Source organism: Trichomycterus rosablanca, chromosome 21, assembly GCF_030014385.1.
Source record: "Trichomycterus rosablanca isolate fTriRos1 chromosome 21, fTriRos1.hap1, whole genome shotgun sequence".
Taxonomy (NCBI): Eukaryota; Metazoa; Chordata; class Actinopteri; order Siluriformes; family Trichomycteridae; genus Trichomycterus; species Trichomycterus rosablanca.
In genome coordinates, this window is record NC_086008.1 from 6625245 (window position 1) to 6652597 (window position 27353).

At 38.9% G+C, this 27353-nt stretch overlaps 1 protein-coding gene across 1 annotated transcript; it reads left to right on the top strand.

The window, feature by feature from the left end:
* Nucleotides 1-910: 910 nt before the first annotated feature.
* LOC134335084 (regulator of G-protein signaling 3-like) lies at nt 911-25466 on the top strand. Its single transcript, XM_063017478.1, has 16 exons — nt 911-1146; nt 8054-8135; nt 8237-8342; nt 8650-9025; nt 9346-9394; nt 11092-11348; nt 11444-11527; nt 13585-13696; nt 17001-17044; nt 18558-18680; nt 20576-21343; nt 21919-21989; nt 22177-22278; nt 22549-22610; nt 22800-22966; nt 24736-25466. The coding sequence occupies exons 1-16, from the start codon at nt 1021-1023 to the stop codon at nt 24928-24930; spliced, it is 2724 nt and encodes a 907-aa protein (XP_062873548.1). The 5' UTR covers nt 911-1020; the 3' UTR covers nt 24931-25466.
* The last annotated feature ends 1887 nt before the right edge of the window (nt 25467-27353 follow it).

Sequence of the window (27353 nt, forward strand, 5' to 3'; positions counted from 1 at the left end):
AGCTGTCTCGTCATATACCTCACTTTGTGCACATGGGCATAGTCATGCTGGACAGAAAATGGCCTTCCTTAAACTATTGTCTGAATTTAATGTTTAAGAGTTTACATATTTTTGTATGTCCACAAACACTATTTACAATACCAGTGCTAACGGATGTAGGGCCATGACATTTATATATTGTGACATGTCTCACAATGCTGGACAATTTCAAATGATTTTGAAGTAACAAAAATGTATGTTCCCACCCAATCAGACAGTACTTACCAGGGTGTGCCACTGCAGTGAGGAGTCAATCAGTCTTATTCAGTATCAAAGTGCTAAGCGCCAGGAGGCTACACACTGCCAAAAGTGATGTGCCAGAAACTGACATGTTTGGTTAGTACAAATCTACTTAGTCCCATTCCCTAGCCCCCCTGTGGAGTCTTTGTCCCTGAATGACTTAGTTGGGGCACATGCTGACAAGTTTGCTCGTAATCAAAAGCATTGTGACTGTACTGTTCGTTATAACTGACCATGTGGTGTGTGCGAGGATGAGGGTCAGGCTGAGATAGAGAAAGCTCACATCTTGTGTAAAATCAGAAGAGATTAGACTTGATGAGTGTGTGAGTCAGAGAGCGAGTGAGAAAAGTCAGGGCAGTGGGTTAAACCTTAGGAGAGAAAGGCAGCTGTATTGTGTCAGGACTGAATGCAACTTCAATGAAGAATGCTTAAAAGACATTGTTTCCTGGGAGAGTTGTAATCGCTATGGCTACATGGTGGGGGGAGCCTGCTGTTGGTGGGACTGGATTGGGATAATGCATTGAGAGAAGTTAATTTTACCCTCACTCACTCACTCACTCGCTCAGTCATTGCCTCCGGGTTGAGCAGTGAGTAAAGCTCCATGTCAGATAAATAAACACTCGGCACTCGGTCGCCTTTGACTCAGTTTCATCTGCAGCTTGGAGGCACAGATGACCAAACCCTGACTCGTTCTCTATTTAAGTGTGCCGTCACGCTGAAGGACGCCACACAACCTGAAGGATGTTCACCAACGCTACTCTCTCGAACTGGGACTCATGGGATTCTCTTATATATGTTTCAGAAGCTGCTCTGTCCAGCCATGCAGGACCTGATGTTGCATCCCCAGAAAACATGCAGTCACTGACCGTAAGTGTTTCTACTTGCAAACTTTTTTTTATAAAGAACTGAGTGACAAAAAGAATTAGGGGGTAGGCAGTGAATTCTGATATAGTCAGTGAACACAAGGAACAGGGTGATAGTGTGATTGCATGTACAAAATAATCAAATAACATTGTTGTCATTTATTTGTTCAGTGGTTTATGTGAACTAAAACATTAGAACAATTCTACACAGTTGTACACAGTATTCTTGCAAGTAGTGAAACTAGACTGAAAATCTTTGTCAGCAAAGTGGTAGCATCACTACTTTGTAAAATTAAGTAGCTTATAGAGTCATTTTTTATTAACAATTGGTCAAAGAGTGCTATTAAACTTACTTCAGTTTGTTATCTTAACAGAATTTTTCTTCCTTTTGTAACCCTTAAGTAATTTATTAATAAATGATTATTTGTGAGGTGACTGCATGCGTAAACTCCAGGTACTCTGTTTCCTCCGAACAGTTCCAGACTCGGGACTTGGCATTAACACTTGCACCTAGAGTGAATTTAATGTGAATGTGTGAGGCTTTGTGATAGACAGGTGTCCTGAAAAGCTTCTATTTCCCACCAGTTTTTTTTAATGATAAGTTCCAGTGCAACCCTGACCAGGATTGATCATTTAAGATAAGAAGTGATGACAACTAAGTGATGTTTTAACTTGTAATTTAAACAGATGAAGAGAAAATGAAGTGCAATTAGCAAACAAGAAAACCCGATCAGGATCATTTTAAGACTACACATGCATCAGGCTAAAGGCTGATACTGGTAACAGTTTAAAGTGATTTTAATATGAGCTTTGAAATAAGATAAGATTAGATTATCAGTAAGCATTTGAGTGTGTAGTTTAGTATCAGTGTAATGTGATATCTGATCGGATGAGCAGTGCAATCATGCAGAGTGTCAGTAACAGTTGAGGTGAATAACAGACGAGGAGCCAAAACGGTAGAATCATCCCCCAAAATGTGCATGACAATGGCTGTTTTGTAACAGTTGGACATGTCACGGTAAGGGATGTGTAAAATATGTGACACTGATAGGAGCCAAATTGTTATGGCCAGATGTTTGGTTTGAAATTTCTCTAAAACAGTAAGGTATGGTTACAGGCAGGGATTGTTCGACAGCGATCCGAGGATGGTAAAGCCACAAATTGCCAATATGTCATTGGGCAGCAAAGACTCAGTGCTGCCAGAGGAAAAAAGGAGTATAGCGTCTGATACTGACCAACATAAGAGCTACTGTAACTCAAACTGCAGATTATTTTATTACTGGTGCTCAGTGTCACAACAAGCACCGCATTAAACTCCTGTCCACTGTTGAAAGCACATACAACATGCACACAGGCATCAGAGCTATGGAAGAATACTGAGTGCTCTGACAAATCCTGTTTTCTCCAAGATCATATGGATGGCCGGTACATGTGCGTTTTTAGTCGCTGAAGAGATGGCACCAGGATGCACTGTAGGGCATGACATTTTTTGATTCTTATAAATTGTTGATTATAAGCTGTTCAATGTGTAGTTAGAATTATTTTTAATTACTATTTTAAATACTAAAGCAGGATAACAGCTTTAATAATACTGATGATCATTTTAAATGTACCATTTAGTACTACATAATAGTATCAGGGCTCGTAGTGAGCGCGTAGTGAGGTATCAGATTAGAATTGACATTTTCAGCTGGAAGCACTGCTAATGTAACTTATCTCCAGCTTGACAGTTTGTGTCTTGTTACGGTGCTATTTCTAACACAACAGAATAATGTCCTAAACACAGGATTGACAGTTCAGCAGTTGATTGTACTTAGTTAACTGAAGACGTGTAAATTCATTATAACTGAGCTGCTTTATCTCAAGGCTCACAATGTATGGCATAGTACAAACTAGACTTGGCTTTGTTCATTTAGAGAAGTGTATGGATGTGCACACTTCAAAGACAGTGGGGCAGTGACAGCCTAGTGGCTAGAGCTTTGGGCCATCAGTTGTAAGGTTGTGGGTTTGAATCCTGACCCCAGCTTCCAAACAAGATGTGACATGCAAAATGCATTGTACTGTACATGTGTATACGTATGTATATATGACAAAAAAGGTATTCCATCTGCCGATTATATTAAGAAACGCAGGCTCCAAAGACACACATACACACACACACACACACACACACACACACACACACACACACACACACACTTGCACTCCAAAGACACTAAAGTCATTTTCTGCATCTCTCCAGGTCTCTTTCTTTTTCTCTGCATGTTTCTGTCTGTGTCTTTCATTCTAACACACTCATACTGAGTCCAAACCCGCCCATCCACTTTAACCAGGAGCTTTTCCCAGGCCTCACTCTCCAATTGGGCTTTTCTCTTCAGACAAAGCTGGGAAACGGGAAAAGCTAACAAAGTGGCTGTAATAGGAAGCTCGCCTCTACGTGCTGTTTATGATTTATCTCTGCTTGATTTTCGTGCTTCTGCCATTCTGTTTGTTCTTGGCAATGAAGTGTTTTCCAACCCACAAACTGGAAGCTGGTCAGTCAGACTCATACGCTTCCATCCTCCCGTCCCATAATCAGATATTTAGGCTTTTTAGGAAACTGATGTTTTATTTGGTGTGTTATATTAGACTAATAAATGTTAATGAAAGACATGGCCACACTGATACAGCTGTAGTAAAATTTAATATAATCTATGAAGTTATAATATTTAGGTACAATGATGTTTTAGTTGATTTAATTTTAATATTTTGTTGTAAATTTTGCACTTTTATTTTGCATATATGTACTGGTGTTTCATTTTGGTTTCTAGTTATTTATTTACTTTTACTTTTTTGTGATGTGTTTAAACCTAGCCTAACCAGTAAAATGACAAAGTCTTAAAGCCACTGTTCTGACATTGAATGTTTTGCATAAGTGTTGGGTATAAGCCCATACTTAGGTATTTTTAAATATATATATTTTTTAATTTTTATTAGGATTTATTTTTAATGCAGCTTATAAAATAATACATTTAAACAAGTCCAATTTTGAGGTAAATGTCTATAGCAGGAGGTTCTGTAGAATACTAATCTTTTTCACCTGTGCACTAAATCACAAGCCAACACCTAATTAACTTGAGTCCATGGGATACTGCACAAACCAGGCTAATTGCCAAAGCTACTGGCTATAATTGGGCCTACTTTCCCTGCATAAAAACAGATGTAAAAATCCACCTTGCCAAAATGCATGGAACCTAACGGGGCTTCTGAACTTATGTGAGAGTTTAATTTCTCTGAGATGTCCTGTTTGGTCCTGTCAGCTGCCTATCAAACTGCCTCTTTGTCCCTGGTAACACTAATGATCTTTGCCCAGCCCATGCTTTAGTCTTTGCAGCACTTTCTATTAAGGGGTATCTTATATGCTTATATGCTGAATTGTGAATTGCTTAGCTAATTTTTTTAGGGATTTTAATGAGTAATGCTATGCATTATTAAACTCGTAGCTAGGCCCCTGTGTGTTTGTAATGTATGCACCTTTGTAATGTCTAAACTCAGCAAGCATTACACACTCTGTTCTTTCTTCTGGCCTTTGGGAAAGCAAATGCAAGCATTAATTAGGACTCATATGCCTTTTGGTCCCATCTTACCTGGTACAGATGATACTTTGTTTCCCAAGATCGTCAGTCTTGACCATCACAAGCTGATGCACCCATGTAATTACGATTAAAATACTATAAAGAATGAACACTATGAATAACACTGCCCATGCCACTTTGGCAGCTGGAGTAAGAAATACTGCAAAAGGCTAACAAGTTTAAGAGCCCTTCAGGTCCACTTTTATTGCAGTGCATCATGCCCTTTAGTGTCAGTGCCCTTTCCTGACATAGCCTCAACTGTCTTTTTAATCATGCAAACCACAACACAAACATGGAAGAAAAACATACCCACCAAGCCACGGTGTTATTATGTTTTGCAGCTGCTGTATCACATCTACAGTATACGCACATGCTTTGTCTTCACATCAACTTCTTGTATCAGCTGCTTTTATGGCATTAGTGAAGCGCACCACTAAAGTGTCAAAAATACTTCTCAATCTGAATATAAACCATATTGCTGATGATTTAAAGTCTTTTCTTTGTTAGAAATGGCAGTACCTTTAATAGTTTTATAACCCATAATAAAAACAGTTGAAATATTAAAAAAATCTGTGAAATTGATTTTTTAACGGGCTCTGTAATAATATATCATTTTTTTGTTCTAGCTGTTTTTTAAATGTTATTATTTTTCCATATAGATTGTTTAACTCGATCTGGCGTACAGGATAGGTATGCAAATGTTCGGAAATTTCACCGCACTTGTTTTCAACACCTACAGACAAAAGCCCAACAATTACACCTTGCTGACATGTGCCCAGCTTAAACAAACATGTCTTTAGACCGTAATGCCCCATGGTCATAAAGGGTGTTTGTGTTTACATGGGATCAGGCCTAGCAGGGAAAGCCTGATTCCAAAAAGAGAGAGAGAGGCCAAGAGAGAGAGAGGGAGACTAGAGCCTATACTGTCCAGAGCTGTTCAGGAAGCCTGTTGGCTTATCAAGTGCAGCCATACTGCCTGGTCACAGCCTGCGGGGTTGGAAGGTTGCTTCCTGTGATTCTTCTGTACTGAGCGGTTCCCATGAGCAGACATGCCTTACCTCAGTAGCTCTGTTTTGAACGACAGCACTGATGCATGAGGGGAATCAGGAGTCTTAAAAACACACAGATTTATAGAGAAGAAGCATACATGTGTGTGCAGGTGTAGGTTGGAAATATGCATACCATTCATGGACTGTGCAGGTTCTGCATCGAGCGCAACTTGCCTCAGGTTGGTTCAGCTACTTATGTTTAGGTTGTTGTTGGGTAAAATTGTGGTGATGAAATTATGGATAGTCGTGGAGAGTCTGGCGCAGATACTGTATGAGTTGTGTGTGCAGAGTAGAACAATTAGTAGGGATGAACCCTGGACACTTTTTATGCTGTGAAAGTGTGGATGATCATAGTCAACTTGTTGAACGTCACATAAAAACAGGACACAAATTATCTTAAATTATAACAAAGTTTTTTGTATTTAACTTGCTTACAGTTGCTTGGATACTCTAAAGATGTCTGAACTGGATCAGCATTGGCCAGTATTTATATTTTATATATATTTTTAATGTGACAATTTATTTGCAACCCTAAATATTTATACATAATGCATTTGATAGTTATTCTGTCTACTGTGTAATGTCATAAAAGTTTGACATTTTTTAACAGCAGAAAGGATGTAATGCTAGAACTTTTGCCAGAAAGAAGAAATTGACTAGTAGCATCAAGAGCAGCATTAGGAGGTACTCTAAGCTGCTAAGAGTAAATTCAGAAGCAAACGCTTTGATTTATGATTTATCAGTGAAAAGGCACCAAGTAAGAATTGGTCAGTATGTCTATTTTCTCCTCATGTCTGAGACAGACAAAATTATTTTCCAGTCCTTGAGATTTATATTGAGATTTATAAATGATTTTGATTTAAAAAAAAAAAAATACTTTTCCTCTGATAATGCAGAAAAATATACTTTAAGGCACAAGCGTCTGGCCTACTTGAACATCCAACAGTTATTGATGTGACGGCAACCAACTGGTATCAAAATTTAAAGACAAATAAGGTTTATTTTGCAGCTTGTTTGAAAACTTCATTCTTGTTTCAATCTGTATATTATTATTTAATGAGACCTAATAGGTGGAACTGAACTAAAATATCAATATAGACATGGGTTTTTAATGCTTGTACTTTTGCAACTGATCTGTACCTTTTTTATTATACCATTATTGTATTAATGTACTGTATTAGCAAAATTAGTGTCAGACTATAAAATTAGACTTTAATATTGTTTAAAATGATTTATCCAGTGTCAGGAGGCTACAGCTACAGACATATAAGAAATACAGCACACATACAGTGAATTGTTGGTGTAGGAATAGTCTGGACTGATAGCAGTTTCAGTGTAATCTAATGTGCAGGTAATGAAAACATCACCCAGAGGAAGAAAGACGGAAGGAATTCTCGCGTACACATATTACACTGTTTTACAATGCTGTCAAATCTCCCTCTTTTGCTCTGTTTTACAGCCGTCCGCCCGGTGTGATGTTAAATAAAAGACATTTATTACACATTTTCCTATTTAGTTTGGCACTGGCTTCTTTTGTCATTTCTGTCCAAATATCCCCCTCCGCTCTGTTTATCTATCCCCTGGCATGTTTTAAAAGCCAGACATTTTTTTTCCCTTTTTGAAGGCCTCCGTTTATCTCCCAGCAACTTTGACTAATTTTTTGACTCTTACCTTTTAATATCCCCACTGTTTAAAGCTCTGGTATTTGAACTTGACTGCTGCTGGGTTACAGTAGCTCTTAGAGGGGGAGGTTTTATTCTTTCACTTATTTCATTTTAATTAAATTATCTTACACTAAATAAAACAAGCCCAGCTTCACTTGCCCAATTCACATAAAGGAAAATAAGTACTAAAACCATTGGTCACCTCAAGGTCTCCCCTCAGACAATTTCTATATATGTATTTTATAAATTCAGTCAGCAGTATTATTGTACTGAGCTGGAATGCTGTTAAAGATAAAACTGCTTTTTCAGAAAAAAAAACGTGATCATGCATCACTAAAATAGTTGCTTAATTGCTTCGGAGTTAAAATGTCTTCTTGTTTTTTACTACAGGAAAATGTGTTGAAATTCCTGTCTGTGGTAATCACACATCCTCTCCATATGGGGTGGAAAATGATAGGTTAAAAAACACTAAAATATTCATTTTAAATCTTAAATTGTCTGCAACAGACCCAGCTAAACACTACAGTGAGGTAATGTAGTTCTCACACTCTTGCAGCATCTAATGTGTTTGCTCTGCCATGCAGGTTACCATCCTGAGGGGAAAGGATGGTTTTGGCTTTACCATCTGCTCGGACTCACCTGTTCGTGTGCAGGCTGTGGATCCAGGTCAGTAATGTTCTTTTTAATAAGAAGTACATGCCATTCTCTGTAAATCATTAAAAAGGTGATAAGATAATCATAGAGTTTTGTTGTTTTTCCAACTTAAGGTGGTCCGGCTCACCAGGCGGGTCTGCAGCAGATGGATACAGTGCTACAGCTAAATGGCCAACCAGTAGAGCATTGGAAGTGTGTAGACCTGGCCCATGCCATCAGGTCTGTGCCTCATTGTGAAATCATGTTGTGCTAATATAAACTGGTTTTATGAAGATGCTTCTAGGTTGCACACTGAGAGCGTACTGACCCTTCTCCTCCTTAGAAATAGCCAATTATAGAAGATTTGAACCATACACCTGAGCAGTAATAGGCTCAAATAGTTCACTGCAGTGCCACCTGAGCACCCATATGTAATACTACAAACACCTGCTATAAACTGACTTATTTAACATTTGTAAACTATTCTTAAATTGTTGCCTGTTTCTGTTTTGTAAGATTCAGACCTCTAAATCCTCTCCTCTTTTAGAAACTGCCGAAATGAGATCACTGTGGTGGTATGGAGGACAGTGCCAGTCATGAAGCCCTACTACGAAGGCCTGATTCACAGACCCTCGTACAAACCTTCAGGCTTCGACAGTCTGTCTCCCACCACCAAGACACAAAACAGAACCCCACCCCTGCTGTCTCGCCCCTCTAACCACAAACTGGGACGCCGCAAGAAGGCGAGCAGCACAGAGGTCACAGGAAATGGAAATGGAACGGCGGAGCTGGCGTGGTCGTGGACGGCGAAACGGGAAGAAAACGACTACAAAACACGCACACAGACTCTCAAAGGCACTCGTGTGACCTCATCGAGCGGAGACAACTATATAATTTTGTCTCCGGTCAATCCGGGAAACCAGGTATTAGTTTATCCTGCACATGCACAGGTTCTAAGCTGCTGTGGTATATTCCACACAAGAGTGTGTGAGCTGATGAATATAGAACTAAGCTGCTTTTCTACATAGATTGACCAACATATACATTTATTCACCTCTAACCTTTAACTTAACGCATCTTCACATCTGGGACTCTTTTAATTTCATAACTCAAGCTCTCAAGGTTTTATGGTAGATATTATTTAAAGGGTTCTAAACCACATGATAATTTATTCTTTATCACAATATTTGTTTTCTGCTTTTAGTAAACTGTTTTGTCAGATAAGTATGTCTTTTTTTTTCAGATATTACAGCCTGTTTATCCAGACAGCAATGGAACAATAGGAACTCTTGGTAAGAACCCACAGTTTATGGTTCATTTTTACTGGTTTATATGTTCAATCAAAGAATTCTACTGTAGAAAACATTTCTGAATAAACTTAACATTCATAATAGCCAATGTCACTATTAGGGCTCTGCGATGTGATGCAAACTTTGTCATTAGTCAGCCTACTGTAACCAGTTAAAATAGGGAAAAATATTTAGTGTTTAATTTTAACAAAGCTTTAGGCTTTTCTGAATAAAAACATACTAGAGAAGACATGTCAGTATAGTAGTCCTGTTCTTTTACAAGTTACATGCCAGGACTAGTCATAAAAGCATTCACAATGCACACTTCAATCATTGCAATCCCATGACTTCCATCCATGTAATTAGAATGGAAACTTTTGACCTTAGATCTACATAATGTTAAATACAACAAAGTATTTAAATACAAAATGTATTTTAATGTTTCTGGACGTTTATTCTGTTCTTAAGTTGTTTAAACCATGCTGCCCCAATAATAATTTGTCAATAATAGCTTCTCGAGTGGCACACTGGTCTATTACGCCAGCCTACCCAAGAACAGTCCTAACCTACCTCGCATATAAAAATAAAGATGAAAATATAAAATGGACCAAAATATGAAGACAGATACATAATACCTATTATTGCCATTAAATGACACAGATGTGTTAAACATGGCATTAAAATCCAAACAAACAAACGCCTGCCTACCACCACTGCGATCCAGGTTTGAATCACTGCAGTGTTATCAACTGTTTGTTTGTTAGGACTTTAATGTCATGTTTTACACTTTTGGTTACATTCATGGCAGGAACGGTAGTTACTCATTACACAAGAGTCATCAGTTCACAATCTTATATCAAACGCAGTCATGGACAATTTAGTGTCTCCAATTCACCTCACTTGCATATCTTTGGACTGTGGGAGGAAACCGGAGCTCCCGGAGAAAACCCACGTGGACACGGGGAGAACATGCAAACTCCACACAGAAAGAACCTAGACCTCCCCACCTGGGGATCGAACCCAGGACCTTCTTGCTGTGAGGCGAAAATGCTACCCATTTAGCCACCGTGCCGCCCTGTTATCAACTAGCTGTGCGTCTACACAGACATGCTTGGTTGTGCTCTGTCCAGTGTTTCCCAGTGAAACAGGGCCAGACGCGACCTCGACCTGACCTGATCTCAGCTCCACATAATGTTAAAAACAAAAGTATTTAAATACAAAATGTATTTAATGTTTCTGGATGTTTATTCTGTTCTTAGGTTGTTTAAACCATGCTGCCCCAATAATAACTTTTCAATAAGAATTTTTTGAGTGGTGCACCGGTCTTTTATGCTAGTCCAGAACCACTGAAATCCAGGTTTGAATCTCTGCAGCATTGTCAACTGGCTGTGCATCCACACAGACATGCTTGGCTATGTCTGGGGGGATGGGGGGTTGTGCTCTGTCCAGTGTTTTCCTGTGAAACAGGGCCAGACGCAACCCTGACCTGGATAAAGCGTTTAATGAAAAAAGCTAAAAAGATTGAACTGAATATTTTAAAAAGCTAAAAAATTATTACAATTGATGTGACCGGTTAGTTTTGATCCATTACTGTAAAATATTGCAATATTTTTTTGGTATAAATGTATCATTTACATTAACTAGAGGTGGGCAAAAATATGGCCCTTCAAGTAATCTCATTCTATCTTGTTTCTGTTTAGGGAGAATTTATCAGACTCACTCCTCCAGAGGCATCCAACAAAATGCGACTTACCTTCAGGAGACTACAATGGAGCCACGGGCCACATTACGCAGGTCTCTGAGCAATAAAACGGCCACTCTTCCACCCTCAGCATACAGACAGAGCTTTGCTAACTACCAGAACTGCACTATCGTCCAGTCACACGTCCCCCACAATAGCTACGGCACCTACGTCAGCCTGGCCCCCAAGATCCTCATATTTCCTGTTTTTGTCCAGGTAGCTACATATTGCATACATTTATTATAACATTTGTGACGTACTGTTTGTATAATTTAGGTAGTACTCGAATTAACGTGTTAAATGTGTTGTAGCCACTGGATTTGTGCAGTCCGGAAAGAGCTCTGCTGTTATCTGAGGAAATGATTCTTCATGACAGCACAAACATGCCCCTTAAGGTAAGAACAGAAACACTCTTCATGCTTGTTACAAGACTTTGTGCCTGGTTGTGGCACCTGCATGAGAGGTGTATAATCCACAGAGTGCTTAGCTTGACTCTCTGTGCACGATATGGCTCTCTGTAAGAATCAGGACTGTTTCTGTAAAAATGCGGCTGCATGTGTTGGAAGGGGCTCATGGAAATGACTAGAATTTGAAAAAAAAAGAAGCCACATTAGAAAAATGCTTGAAACACTATTTAGCTATACCTGATAAATACAGTAATCCTCGTTTCATTAGCAGCCGTGCCAAATCTGATTTTGTTTAAGCTGAGGCAAGGAGACACTTGACTTTGACTTTTCCTGTGGCAGCTGCTATTGAGAGAGTTGGTTTGGGAATAGCTTGACCTCTAGATAACACAGCTTGAGTCATATTGAGTGGAAACAAATCTCGCCAAGCTACAATAGACACTGTGATCCAGTCTGTATCTACAGCAATCTTCAGTTCCCTTTGTGTCCTCTCCTAGGGCTTTCTCACCAGGCTTTCACCATTAACCAACCTTAGATTTCTTTTGAAGCCTGTGTGTGGGAGGCATACTGAGGTTTGACATTTGTAAAGTTTGGTGTGTTTAATAAGAAGAAGCTGTTCATCACTAGCTTACATTCCTCCAGTGTCCTAGTGCAAGTGTGTTTGTGCGAGTGTGTGTTTGCCTGTGATAAGCTGCTAAGTTTACTAGACTGGCTTTGCTCCAGGAAGGAGTAGGGACTTAGATAAACACTCCCAACTGCCCAGGATGGCTTGGCTGTGGGAATCAAACAAACCGATGACAGAATCTGTAGCTCAGCATTTTAAGTCTACAACTTGGTCTGTTTGTACTAATAAAATAATTAGTACAAAAATCTATTTAACATAATTTTTTTACTTAGAGCAAATGTGTCTAAAATTTGTTTCTTTGATTTTTCACTGGAGAGGTTTCACTCTTAAAATACATTTTAGGGGTCATAAAATGGGAAGTAGTACTCAAGTGTGACATCAATATTAAATAAATTTCCACATAATGTTGGAAGAGGATGCCACAATTTTTTATATTATAGTATCTTTTGTACAGTTATTCAGTACTGTTACAAACCAAAATTGCCTGAAATTGTCAGCCCCCTTTTGCAGTGAACAGTTCATAAATGTGTGAATGGCTGTGCGTGGAACGTCAGTTTAGTTGCTTTGCTGATTAGATAAATCTGTCCACGAGAGCATTGGAAGCAGATGCAATACATTAGCTGCCAAGTTTTTGCCTATTATAAAGTAATTATATAAACAACAGCTTATTGTGACATTATTTATTTATAGTTTTACAGCAATAATTATTTTTAAAAATCAATACTCTCTTTTTCATAGTTTGTGCCTGTGGAACTTTTAGCTAAACATTTTGTTTACATTAAAATGCCATAAAATCAAGAATCTACTGAAGTACAAATACATTTTAATGCTTTTCTAACCAGTTAGATTGTATTTTATAAATATAAACATTTACACTCAGAAAAAGAAACACTGCACAATAAGCAGATGTGGTATGAATGCACTACAAATAAACCCACTGTTTTTTGGTGTAGGATAAAACTAAAGAAATGTATGTCACCAAGCATATCTCGTCACAACATCTGTGGTTTGTGGAAATATGTGTAAATTAGACTTCTCTGTTCCTTTAAAACAGAAGGAAAACTTCAAGCTCAAATAAATAAATCATTATCTGCTACTCCAAGCATCAAACAGGAAAGAATGGACAAGCCATACAGGGGGAAAAGCAGATGACAGCATTGCATTTTGTTTTATTTATTATTCTCAGCTGTGCTGAATTATACATTTACATGTACATCCTTATTTTCCTAAAGAAAAATGTCCAACACGTACATAATTCAACATGGAGCACTTAACCAGAGCCAAATGAATATAGTGTACTTTAGTATTTTATTTCACTTAGGCTCATCTGGAGTGTCAGTCACACACAGATCAGAGCCAGTGGGACATTAGCAGACTTAATGTGGTTGTGAGTAACTTTATCGCTTTTTATCGCCCCCTATAGGCCACAGTGTTCATCTACACAGACCTAATGTTACTGACCAGAGAGGACGAACCAGGCCGATGTAACGTGCTGCAGAGTCCTCTCTACCTTCATCAAATCCAGATCCAAGATGGTATGTTCATTCTTATTCGATAACTTGAGGGCTTCTATTAAAACCTGCTGTTTTATGCATTAATGTTGATAGTTTGGACAGGTGCACCAGCATCCCATACCAGAATCCCATAATTACACCCATCATGATCTTGCAGCATTTTTTATATTTGCTGCAAACTAAATGCTGACTTTTATTGGCCTTTTTTAAAAACTGTATCTGACTCAAAAATCTCATAGCAGAAAAGAGTTTGCCTGTAGTGCCAAGGTTGTGTGTGTTAGCTCTCTATTGCTGAATAAAAGCTGAGTGCTGATTGGCTCTGTGCTCTGGGTAAAAGAAACATTTTAGAAACTTTAACATTTCACTATGAAGCATAAAAAGAGTAATTGTCACACCGCTGATTTACACAGTGTAAAAACAGTGTGTCTAATTGGCCAAAAGTGCAAATTTCTGGAGGTGCTATTCTCAGCATGGATACATAATTAATCAGATTTAATCATTATCACATTTTTGGCTCTCTTAATACATTTTGGCCCATTTGGCCAATGCTAATTGGTTAGTGCTACATAATTATGGAATAAAATGTGCCAGATTTTCTTTCTTTCAATATACCTTTCCTATTCCAGGATCACTTTATATACTTAATGACACAAAGACAAAAATGTTGTTTAAAATAAAGTTCTGTGTATGGTAGACACAGCTAGCTTGTGTCAAGGGTTTATTAGTGTTTTGAACCCAAAACTGAACTGATGTGTGTTTACTGGATTGAGAAATACCACTCGATAGACAGCTGTGGTCGTTTACAGTAAGAAACCGGTATTTAACAAATAGTTACACAGTGAACACTAAGCAATGAACTGCAACACAATCATCTGTTTCTTCACTCATAGCACAAACAAAGAGCATTGAAACACAAATGTGTATGTTTGCATGTAAGCATTTGAACAAATCAGAACAATGACTTGTGACGTTTATGAAATAAACTCTATTAGTTTTGTTTATTTACAGCTTAGCTGGTAACTCTTAAGAAGTGTTGTGCATATGATCTGTTGTACACCATATACCCACAGTCAAATATGAAGGTGGGAGCATGACGATATGGGGCTGCTTCTCTGCAAACTGTACAGACAATACATTATCAATAGGAAACTTATCAGCGGAGATGTTTTTTTTTAAGAAAATAATTTTATAAAATCCTGATTTAAATCCCACTGAACATTTATAAAACATTTAAAAAATATGAGTCACTCAGATGGACCCTTTGGAGAATTAAAGACAAGTTTGCCAAGAGTAATGGGTTACAATGTAACTGCAGTGCTACAAAGAGCAAATTTTTCATTTCAACAGATGTCTCAAAGCTGTAATTACCAGGAGCCTTTTTACAAAGTACATACTGATGTTATTAAACATATATTTTATGCTTTTATATACATACTGATGTGTTCATATGTTTAGGTACAAAGTCAAATGACCTTGTGCAAATTTAAGGTGGACAGAATATAACTGGCTGAATGACTATATTAGAATGTATTAGAGATTCTTTTGTGAGGAGGGATGTGAAGCAGCTCCACCCTGGATTATTTGTGACCATATATACAGGGGTTAGACAAAATAACTGAAACACCTGTCATTTTAGTGTGGGAGGTTTCATGGCTAAATTGGACCAGTTTGGTGGCCAATCTTCATTAATTGCACATTGCACCAGTAAGAGCAGAGTGTGAAGGTTCAATTAGCAGGGTAAGAGCACAGTTTTGCTCAAAATATTGCAATGCAGACAACATTATGGGTGACATACCAGAGTTCAAAAGAGGACAAATTGTTGGTGCACGTCTTGCTGGCGCATCTGTGACCAAGACAGCAAGTCTTTGTGATGTATCAAGAGCCACGGTATCCAGGGTAATGTCAGCATACCACCAAGAAGGACAAACCACATCCAACAGGATTAACTGTGGACGCAAGAGGAAGCTGTCTGAAAGGGATGTTCGGGTGCTAACCCGGATTGTATCCAAAAAACATAAAACCACGGCTGCCCAAATCACGGCAGAATTAAATGTGCACCTCAACTCTCCTGTTTCCACCAGAACTGTCCGTCGGGAGCTCCACAGGGTCAATATACACGGCCGAGCTGCTATAGCCAAACCTTTGGTCACTCGTGCCAATGCCAAACGTCGGTTTCAATGGTGCAAGGAGCGCAAATCTTGGGCTGTGGACAATGTGAAACATGTATTGTTCTCTGATGAGTCCACCTTTACTGTTTTCCCCACATCCGGGAGAGTTACGGTGTGGAGAAGCCCCAAAGAAGCGTACCACCCAGACTGTTGCATGCCCAGAGTGAAGCATGGGGGTGGATCAGTGATGGTTTGGGCTGCCATATCATGGCATTCCCTTGGCCCAATACTTGTGCTAGATGGGCGCGTCACTGCCAAGGACTACCGAACCATTCTGGAGGACCATGTGCATCCAATGGCGGTGCCGTGTATCAGGATGACAATGCACCAATACACACAGCAAGACTGGTGAAAGATTGGTTTGATGAACATGAAAGTGAAGTTGAACATCTCCCATGGCCTGCACAGTCACCAGATCTAAATATTATTGAGCCACTTTGGGGTGTTTTGGAGAAGCGAGTCAGGAAACGTTTTCCTCCACCAGCATCACGTAGTGACCTGGCCACTATCCTGCAAGAAGAATGGCTTAAAATCCCTCTGACCACTGTGCAGGACTTGTATATGTCATTTCCAAGACGAATTGACGCTGTATTGGCCGCAAAAGGAGGCCCTACACCATACTAATAAATTATTGTGGTCTAAAACCAGGTGTTTCAGTTATTTTGTCCAACCCCTGTATATGTGCATAGTGCCACAGCAACAGCCAGGAAGGAGTCTGTGTGTGTGTGTTGTGTGTGTGTGTGTGTTTTGAATGAGAGAAGTGCCCTGAGACGTGCGGCCCAAGCTACTTTTTCACTTTGCTGCTGTCTGCCATGAACAATGGCCTTTTCTCTAGCAGAAACCGTTCCAGGCTGCTGGGTGGGTCTGTGTATTCTTCACCTTCCTGATGATTGATTGAAATATCTATAGGCGCGCCACTATGGGCATTTCTGCCCCTCTCCTCCTGCCAGTGTTTGGAGGAAGTTTTATCTCTGGTTATATTTGTCCAGAGTTTTTACGGAAGGGACTGTTAGTGTCTAATGAGTGTTTATTACATTAATAAAAATGTTGGTAAAAAATAAAAGTGATTTTAAAATTACTAATAAAATAATCTGCCCATCTGAAAAGTTTGTTTGCACTAATGATTGTTCTAAAACAAACATATCTCTTTCCTTCAGTTCCTGCAGATAAACTGCGGCTGTATGTTTCATACAAAATCGAGGTAAGCGCTTATTCTCACTTCCATTTCTTCTTTTGTAGGGGTGAATAATGATATGTATTATAATATTTATATAATTGTTCTTCTATGGAACTTTTATACAGCATAGTTATTTACCCATATTAACCTCCTGAAAAGTATTTGCCCCCTTATCCTAATAACTGGTTGCATCACCTTTAGCAACAATTTATCCATCAATAACGGCAAGTCATCTGGGTGCTGCACATCATACTGCCACTGCCACCTTTCACTCCTGACATAGACAGACATAGACCAAAATATGGTCTACATTTAGTACTTGTATACCCACATGGTGCATTTATGTTGTGGGTATGGCTAATTAAGACTTTTATAAAATTTAGTCATATATTGTGGGATAGTTATAGGTTTAAGATTATTAATATTTTGCCAGGTAGGTTGAATTAAGCATTAATTAGCTGATATCGGTTAAACAATTAAATGATGTTAATTATGTGATCATGCAGATAAGATTTCCCTGAGTGTGATATGTTTAAAGAGGAACAGAACCATTCAGCTATTTCTAAACAATAGAAATGACTGTTTAAAGCCAGAGCTTTAAAAAAATCCATGCAGGGAAAGAATTTAATTAAAACACCCAAGAATCAATGTAGTGGTCCATGATTTATCCAGGAAAAGGTAGGGAATGTAATTTAAGTCTTACCTTTGTTGATTCAGACCCAGCGAATACATAGGTCTAGATTTCATTGGCTTTTTCCTGTTAATACATGTAGTCTGATGAAAATAATACAATCTTTCAAAAGCTCGACCAATAGGTAGATGTTTTCAATCTTAAATTAATAGTTCACATGACTTTAATGATCAGAAATCATTTAGTGTGTCACATATGCAATACCAAAAGCAGTTAGAAAGTGGGTGATTCGTTTTTCACAAAACTGTAGGTCTTTAATGGATGTCAGCAACTTCTTTGTGAGTGGCTTTAATTACACTGTGGTGTACGTCATACGCGAGTGTGCTCCAAGTTCGTTGCTCTCAGTAGAGTAGATGTGTCAGCAAGACAGACGGCTCAGTCCAGCAAATACACGCAGAGGCGAAGTGCTAAACATACAGCCATCTGCCCGTCTCCCTGACAACACCTCTCTCTCTCTCTCACACACACACGTGCAAACCTCTATCTCACACACACACACACACACACACTCGCAAACCTCTCTCTATCTTTCTCTCTCACTTTTCTTATTCTTTCACCCAGTGATGCCCGACTGAATGTGTGTAAATAGTGTACCTACTGTCTCCCAATTTCTTTTATTCCTTCCTTTTTTAGTTTTGTCTGTCTAGCTCGCCTTTGCTCTCTCACTTCTCATTCTGGCCAGCGTGTGACACAAAGGTTGCCTTTCAGCGCCGAGTAGTGGAAGGACACACATAATAAACCCTGAGAATAAAGCACATATCTGCTGCTCCTCGGCCAAATGAAAGCCATGTGTTTGAATGACGGGCTCCATGTTTACCTCTTTATCTCTACCTTTTTTGTACGTAGAGAACCGAGTGTCTGTTCAGTCTGGAGGCCTTTTCAGCCGAGCAGAAGAGAAGAGTGTACCAATGTTTGAGAGACAATATCAACAAGCAGCTCAGTCTCAGTGATAGAATGGGCCACGATCAGGTATAAAACACACCTTCCTTACACTCATGCACACAATCATGCTTGAAAATACATATGTAGGGTAAAATGTTTCCCATAAAAAGAACCTCTAGAGCCGAGAAAAGACTTGTCGAGAGGTTGTGTGTGTTAGTGCTTCTTAGTTCCAACCAGTCTTATTCCATTTCTTTCGAGGTCGATGCAGGAAGGGAGGGGAGTTAAAATCAGATTTTTTTTCTAATCTCCTCTCCTTCTTGTCTTCTCTGCGAATGAGCGCCCCTTGGGCTGGCATTAACAACAATTGATGCAGCAGCAACATCATTAAGACTAGCACAAATAGATACGCACATGTGACGAGAGAGGGAGAGAGTGAGTGAGCGAGAGAGAGTGAGGGAGGGTCGAACTAGAAGATGTCACAAAAAGCTGTTCTTATGCATGCTGCTTGATGAAAGGTTTTTAAAAGGTAAACACTGGATCTTTTGTGAAGGTAGGGTCATTTGATACATTTTGTCAGCTGGGTTGCCATGTTTGTTCAGTATATTTGTTTAAAAGTCAGTTAATTGGCATAGTCATTATGAATAGCTGGCAAATCTGATATGCTTCCTTGCTTTGGCATAGTAATAATTAAACATTAATATTATTATTTGATTGTGTTGTACTACACCTCATGTTCATTTTTAGACTTAAATCTGGCACATTATTGCTGTTTTGATTTAATATTCATGGCCTGGTATTGTTTTGCTGTTGCTGTTACAAACTCTGTATGCTCATAAGGAATTAGTGTAAGCTGTATTTTGTGTTCAGTCTTGTGCTGCATAAGATGAGACCTCTAAAAAGTCCAGTTAGTATTTAAATACTATACTATTAGAAATATGATAAATTACTTTAAAACTGTCAATTGCATGTACAGTACCTACTTTTTTTGTCTGTGTAGCTTTTACTTTTTGAGGCTTCTTAATACTGTTTATTCTTTATCACAGCACTGGAGAAGTAGCTTGACTGCATTTCATTATACGGTACTACTCTGTACTAGCAGAATGACAAAGTTAAATAGAATTGAATTGAATTTATGCCACAAATGTATCATTACCGTGCAGGTTTATAAGTGATTCATATTTGAGAGGTGGGAGATGTTTTCTTGATATTGCATTATGACCGTGCAGTAATTTCCTGAAGTGCAACATATCAGTTGTGGAATCAAATATATTTCTACACCACAATTGATGCCCTTGGTTTCTAAGCTGGAATTTAGTAAAGAAAAATATGGTGTTTCTGTGTGACTTTAAAAGCAATATGTTACTTTTGCATGTTGATTGAAAACGATTGCTGTCTTTTTATTTATTGATAATGTACTACCTCAAGTTGTACCTCAATACTATTAATCTATAACTGACTGCTAGCAACTAAGGTATTTTCATTCTAATTTAATGAATGTTGATTTACTTATTTATTTACTCATTCATTTTTTCACACATTGGTTACGTTCATGACAGGGTAATTACTGGTTACACAAGATTTATCAGTTCAATTCATTCTATGGACAATTTTTATCTCCAATTCACCTCACTTGCAAATCTTTGGACTGTGGGAGGAAACCGGAGCTCCCGGAGGAAACCCACACAGACACAGGGAGAACATGCAAACTTCACACAGAAAGAACCCAGACCGCTCCACCTAGGAATCACACCCAGGACCTTCTTGCTGCGAGGTGTCAGTGCTATCCACAGAACAGTGCCAACCAAAGGATGTTGATAATGCTATTTTAATTTTAATTACCCCCCACCCCCCCCATTTAGTTGAACTGTTAAAGTGTAATGCATAATAATGCTGATTTTCTTTAATATAAAAATATTGATTTAATCATGTTCTATTAATTAAATGTAATATTTCATTTTAATGGTTTAGTAATTGTTCTGTAGATGCTGGAGCCAAAGACTGGGGATCCGGCTGATCTAGGGCTGCTGGGCTTTGGCACACACAGCGTCTCAGAACCATGCTCTCCATCCCAGCCCACAGTGCCCACCTTCTCTGGCCTCACCAGAATCAGAACCAGCGTCCCCTCTGGATGTGCCTCATGCCCCACTGAATGTGTCCAAACCTCTCCCACTTCAGGAGACATCTCTAAATCTGCACACGTGAAGCATGAAGCTATCTGGAAGGAGAGCAGGAAGGAGCCGAAGCGAGCTGAGCGAGAGCCAGAGTTTGAGAGGAGAGAGCAGGGTGAGGGTGAAAGTGCCAGGCCCCCATCTTCATCCTCCTCATCCTCTCCTCTCGTCATTCCTAAACTGTGCCTGGACCGCTCCTACAATCCAGACGTTCTGACTTCACCATCCACTGATGATGATGAGGAAGACATTGAGGAGGAAGAGGACGACGATGAAGACGAGGACAGTGATGAAGGCTATCTGAAGCGAAGGAGCCTGGTGGAGATGTCTCCCGGCAGGGGCAAGCAGATCACTAGGCTCTCTGTACAACGCTCATTGCACAGGCGCACCCACAGCGAGGGCAGTCTTCTACAGGAACTGCGTTCACCTCGCTTCATCTCTGACCAGGCCATACACTGCATGGAAAATGACACAGACGCACAGCAGCGCTGGACTGTCCCCTCACCACAGACCCTGAGAAAAGAGCTCACCAAGAACAGAGGATCCGTTCATCATATCTGCCTCCTGTTTACTGGCAAGCGGGTGTGTTTCTTCTCTTCTTTAAATAAATGAAAAATAAAATGTGCACTTTTTTCCATTAATGTAAAACATAGTTACCTATTGAGTAATAGCGGTCCAGTGCTTTTAGATGGTGCTGGAACCACCACAACCCTGACCGGGTAAAGTAGTGAAACAGATGTATCTGTTTTTAGCTGGAATTTTCTCCTGTTTCACTTTTAAACTTGTGTTATATTGTATCGTCAGTGTATGAGTGTCAAAAACAACCCGATTATTTTACATTAGCCTAAAACATATACAGTTCCATGGGACCATGGATCACATTAACAGGTTTCCCATACATCCTTATGGGAAAAAATACCATGAAACTCAACGCATTTTAAACTCAACGCCACTCCCAGAACCAACTGACGTTGAGTTTCAAGGTACCACTGTAAGGGTTTTGGGGCAAATGCAAACTTTTGGTTATTTATTGAAATATTATTTCAACCAAACTGTACATAGCCTGTGTCATTTTCTCCAAGAGCTAGATCATTCACTCCTTTATTACCATTCTGCTTTTAAAATAAATAACAAAACCCTCCTTTTCCTGATCTCAGGTCTGCGGTCAGCCAAACTGCAAATGTCAAGTGGGTAAAAGTGCCATGAACAAGAAGAAATCAAAAAATCTGTAAGTCTGATCTCTTAATGTTTTGCCAGATATGCATTCACTAAATCAATAAATGTACAGTTGCTGCCACAATATTAGAGTAGATAATACTGATTCAGTTCCATGTCTATCAGTTTAGACTTATTAATCAGCTGGTTAGTCATTCAGAAGGTGTGAGGTGTTACAATTTAATGTGTTCTTCCCACAGAGCGAGAGACATGAAAAGTCGACTGACTTTTCTCCGGAAAAAGAACGACAAACCTGGAAGCAATTTAGCCGACAAGCTTGAGAAATTCCTCAAATCAGACAAGTATGTTTCAGAAAAATTCCTTGTTTTTGAACTGAAAAAATAAGGCATTTTAATCTGTTATAACTAAAGTAACATGCAGTTTTATAAGAGGGCATTTAAAATTGTAATGGTTGCATGTTTATTATAATAGACATCTTATATTTGGTGTAATTGAGTAAAGGCAGGATGCTTTCATTATGTTTTGCTATGTTTGTATAAAGTAAATGTCAGTGAATGATTAGGAGCGGTAAATGATTGCTTGTGTATCATTCTTTCTGTTTACATTGGCAGGCCCTCTCAGGAGGAAGCTCTCAAATGGGGAGAATCTTTTGACCTGCTGCTTTCTCACAAATGTAGGTTTTAAACATATTTAAAAAATATTAAATACCCTGTTTTTACACTCTAAATTAGATTTTACACTGGACCCCTAACAGAAATTAAATGAACACCTCAACTGATGTCAAACCCCAAGCTCAAAAATCTGACTCATGTTTTGTGATTTAATTATGGCATGTGAAGTAACTTCTTATCTGCTTGGTCAGATGGACTGGCCGTGTTCCGCTCTTTCCTGCAAACAGAATTCAGTGAGGAGAATTTAGATTTCTGGCTGGCCTGCGAAGACTACAAGAAAATAAAGTCACTATCCAAGATGACTTCAAGAGCCAAAAAGATATACGAAGAGTACATCTCCATCCAATCATCTAAAGAGGTGGGCACAATAATGATAAATTCAGGACTTCATTACTAAACAGTGTTATATTTAAATGTCTCTACACAGCTGGTAAAGTGGTGGCGCACAGCAACATGGGTTCGATTATCTAACTTTCTTTTACTGTCTAATTTAAATGAATACAGATATCCAAGGTGACTTGCAGCAGTGCTTTTTGAGTTATATATTGATGTTCCATTTTGGTAACTTAATACATACATAAGTTTAAATAGGAGAAATATCACAAACTGATTTATTCATTGTCTTTTATGAGCCAATACCTGTAAATCACTCAGCGACAGTAGTGCTAATAGAGAGAAGATGTACAGGGGTTGGACAAAATAACTGAAACACCTGGTTTTAGACCACAATAATTTATTAGTATGGTGTAGGGCCTCCTTTTGCGGCCAATACAGCGTCAATTCGTCTTGGAAATGACATATACAAGTCCTGCACAGTGGTCAGAGGGATTTTAAGCCATTCTTCTTGCAGGATAGTGGCCAGGTCACTACGTGATGCTGGTGGAGGAAACCGTTTCCTGACTCACTTCTCCAAAACACCCCAAAGTGGCTCAATAATATTTAGATCTGGTGACTGTGCAGGCCATGGGAGATGTTCAACTTCACTTTCATGTTCATCAAACCAATCTTTCACCAGTCTTGCTGTGTGTATTGGTGCATTGTCATCCTGATACACGGCACCGCCATTGGATGCACATGGTCCTCCAGAATGGTTCGGTAGTCCTTGGCAGTGACGCGCCCATCTAGCACAAGTATTGGGCCAAGGGAATGCCATGATATGGCAGCCCAAACCATCACTGATCCACCCCCATGCTTCACTCTGGGCATGCAACAGTCTGGGTGGTACGCTTCTTTGGGGCTTCTCCACACCGTAACTCTCCCGGATGTGGGGAAAACAGTAAAGGTGGACTCATCAGAGAACAATACATGTTTCACATTATCCACAGCCCAAGATTTGCGCTCCTTGCACCATTGAAACCGACGTTTGGCATTGGCACGAGTGACCAAAGGTTTGGCTATAGCAGCCCGGCCGTGTATATTGACCCTGTGGAGCTCCCGACGGACAGTTCTGGTGGAAACAGGAGAGTTGAGGTGCACATTTAATTCTGCCGTGATTTGGGCAGCCGTGGTTTTATGTTTTTTGGATACAATCCGGGTTAGCACCCGAACATCCCTTTCAGACAGCTTCCTCTTGCGTCCACAGTTAATCCTGTTGGATGTGGTTTGTCCTTCTTGGTGGTATGCTGACATTACCCTGGATACCGTGGCTCTTGATACATCACAAAGACTTGCTGTCTTGGTCACAGATGCGCCAGCAAGACGTGCACCAACAATTTGTCCTTTTTTGAACTCTGGTATGTCACCCATAATGTTGTGTGCATTGCAATATTTTGAGCAAAACTGTGCTCTTACCCTGCTAATTGAACCTTCACACTCTGCTCTTACTGGTGCAATTAATGAAGATTGGCCACCAGACTGGTCCAATTTAGCCATGAAACCTCCCACACTAAAATGACAGGTGTTTCAGTTATTTTGTCCAACCCCTGTAGCTAATTAACAAGCTCAAGTGTTTGGAATATAAATTCTGCCAAATAGCATTTAGGTGGTGCTAGCCTAGGTAACGATTTTAAAGGCAACAAATAAGAATAAGAAGCTGCATGTTTCAATTTTGAGTTTAAAACAGCTAGCATCAACTAACACAGCAAAATGACTTACCAGACCTCTAATGATATTTTATTATTTATCCAGGTTAATCTGGACTCATACTCCAGGGAACAGACCAAGGGGAACATGGAGAACATCAGCACTGACTGCTTTAATTTGGCCCAGAGCAGGATTTATGGACTTATGGAAAAGGATTCGTACCATCGCTTTCTTCGATCAGACCTCTACCTGGATTTAACCCACCAAAAGAGGCCCAGTGCTACCACGGAGTTCTGTTAAGCCTGCTCTGTTTGGACTGTCAACATTACTGAAGCTGTCAGGATGTAGAGCACAGCTGTATATCACATGGATGATGTCAGACTGTACATGATAATCAGACTCCAAACGATCTACAGCGCTGTTCTGATTTGGGGAAAACTCCTTAGATGGGCCATAGGAGGTTGTTTTGGTGCAATGCTGCCCCCTGTTGGTTGGTAAAATGGGTCTAAAGTGTTGGTTAATATGCTGTGGACCTTAAAATGTGCAAAAGGTAAATGCATGTTGGGTAAGAAAGCCTGGAAGGAGGCCTGGTACTTTGTAGTTGTAATTTGCCTTGATCAGTTGTTGCTGCTGTCCTTCCCTGAGACCAAGGTACACCTGAGGGTTGAAACAGCAACAAACCTAATAAGTCATTTTTATTAAAGAATGCCAGTTTACACCCAAAGAAACTGCCTTCTTAATATCAACACCCATGTTTCTGAGAGATCTGTGTTGAAATGGGACATTATTGTACCTGGTGAAACAAGATCCACAGGTTAACCAGGACTCCAACACACTGTAAAGTACTTTGCACACTAAACAATGTGATTAATGGAATACACTCCAGCATCTTGTGTTTACCGCATCAGTAGCATTTGTGTAATGAAACCTTTTTTCTGTAAAAGAACAGCAGACCTGTTTACACAGAACTCACTTACATAATGCTAGGCTAAGAGAAGTAAAACTTCGGTCGGCATGTGTCTCCAGCTTAAAAAAATAATAAATCATGAATGAACATTAACATTCATGGTGACATTACTACATAAGTGACACACTTTTGTCAAATCCCATATGACAGGCTAATCATTATTAGATCATGATGCCATTCCATGAAATGGAGCTTTTGGGTACTGTGAACTTTGAACTGTTAATGTAAATATTATCTTTGCCTAAAACTTTATCTGGTTTCTCTTCACCCTGTTATGCTAATGCTTGTAACAGCTAGCTAATAGCATCTTTGGTTTATACCAGCATTATCCTCATAAATTCACACATATAACAGATTATTGTAAAGTATTAAGGTTTTTACAAATCAGTAGCAGAGAATTTAACGATCTGATTACGTTGCACTTACTTTGCTAACAGGCATGCCAGGATGGGTGTGTGTTTGGAAAAATGGAATATTTGGCATTTTTGTTGTATGAGTACCGTTGTGTCTGTAGTGCATAGACACCAGCATTACCTTATACTGCATTGATACAATATTCTGCAATGTCAAATTCCATGTTTTGTTTATTTTCTAAGTTTAGTCAACACATCCTCTACATGGAACAAACTCAAATAAGGCACTTCTTTACTAATATTTAATTCGACATTGATTTGGTGATAAACGTCTTGAACCCTTGCATAAAATATTAAATGTGCCATAACTTTACCTTGTAAATAATGTGTTAACTAATATTTTTAGAAAATTAATGAAACATAATTTGTTCATGTGTCAATTATTTTACATAAGACTGTATTTGGTTTTAGGTTGAATCAAACCCAACAATACATACCATCGGTAATCTCTCTTTTGTGCAATAGTTTAAATTTCTGTATAGTGTTCTTTTATAATTCACTAACAGATTTCAATGCTTGTCTCTGTAGTTCTATTATAATTAAGTTAAGTAAACTGGTTTGCTGATCTTTTCTCAGGAAAATGGGGTTAAATTCTTGTTTGTAGTAGTTGCAAATAAACTACTGCTGCAGTAAGCTGAAAAGGTATTACAGAAGCATTCCCCTATGTGCATTTTTAGTTTATTAACCAGCATGGCATTTGTTCAGTTGCTAAGAATTGTAACATAATGGAGTTAATGTCAATGTCCGTCTCAGTCAAACTAAATTTAAGAAGCTACAGCAGCTAAGCTTACCTGTTATTGACTGTTTCATACTAATCGATGTGTGTGAGTTCTTACAGCTTTTCCAATCACAATATTGTGTTAGTAGACTGATTGAACATTTGTTTTTTTTTTTTTTTTTTTTTTTTTTTTTTTTTTTTTTTTTTAAGGTAGACTTTACCACATTTGTTTTTATTATTTTAAAGTGCAATACATGAGCTCTCCCTCACCTTACCCACAGAATGAGACACAGCTGAGACATTATAAACCACTAGGTGAATGTTATGATAAAACAGACTATTGGATAATAGATCCCGGTGAATTTGCATGAAGACAAATTGTTTTCTGTTTGTAGGAACACTTAAAAATAATAACTTTAAAAATAATACATAACAGAAAAATAGTAAGTTCCATTGTATTTGTTTTACAATTTTGGAGAAACCAAAAATGGTGAAGCCTAATTTGTGCATAAAATGTCACAAATTCTAAAGTTTACTGTTGATTTTATAGACATTTTAGTCGTCTGGGAGATTCAACAGTAGTTGTCTTTTCTTTTGATTCTAACTCAAACATTCCTTGTTATAA

Bases quoted from the DNA above. Each gene is read 5' to 3' on its own strand.
- LOC134335084 (XM_063017478.1), top strand. From the start codon at position 1,021: ATGTTCACCAACGCTACTCTCTCGAACTGGGACTCATGGGATTCTCTT. The intron at 8,343-8,649 runs GTCTGTGCCTCA...CTCCTCTTTTAG, and splicing joins GACCTGGCCCATGCCATCAG to AAACTGCCGAAATGAGATCA. The intron at 11,349-11,443 runs GTAGCTACATAT...AATGTGTTGTAG, and splicing joins TATTTCCTGTTTTTGTCCAG to CCACTGGATTTGTGCAGTCC.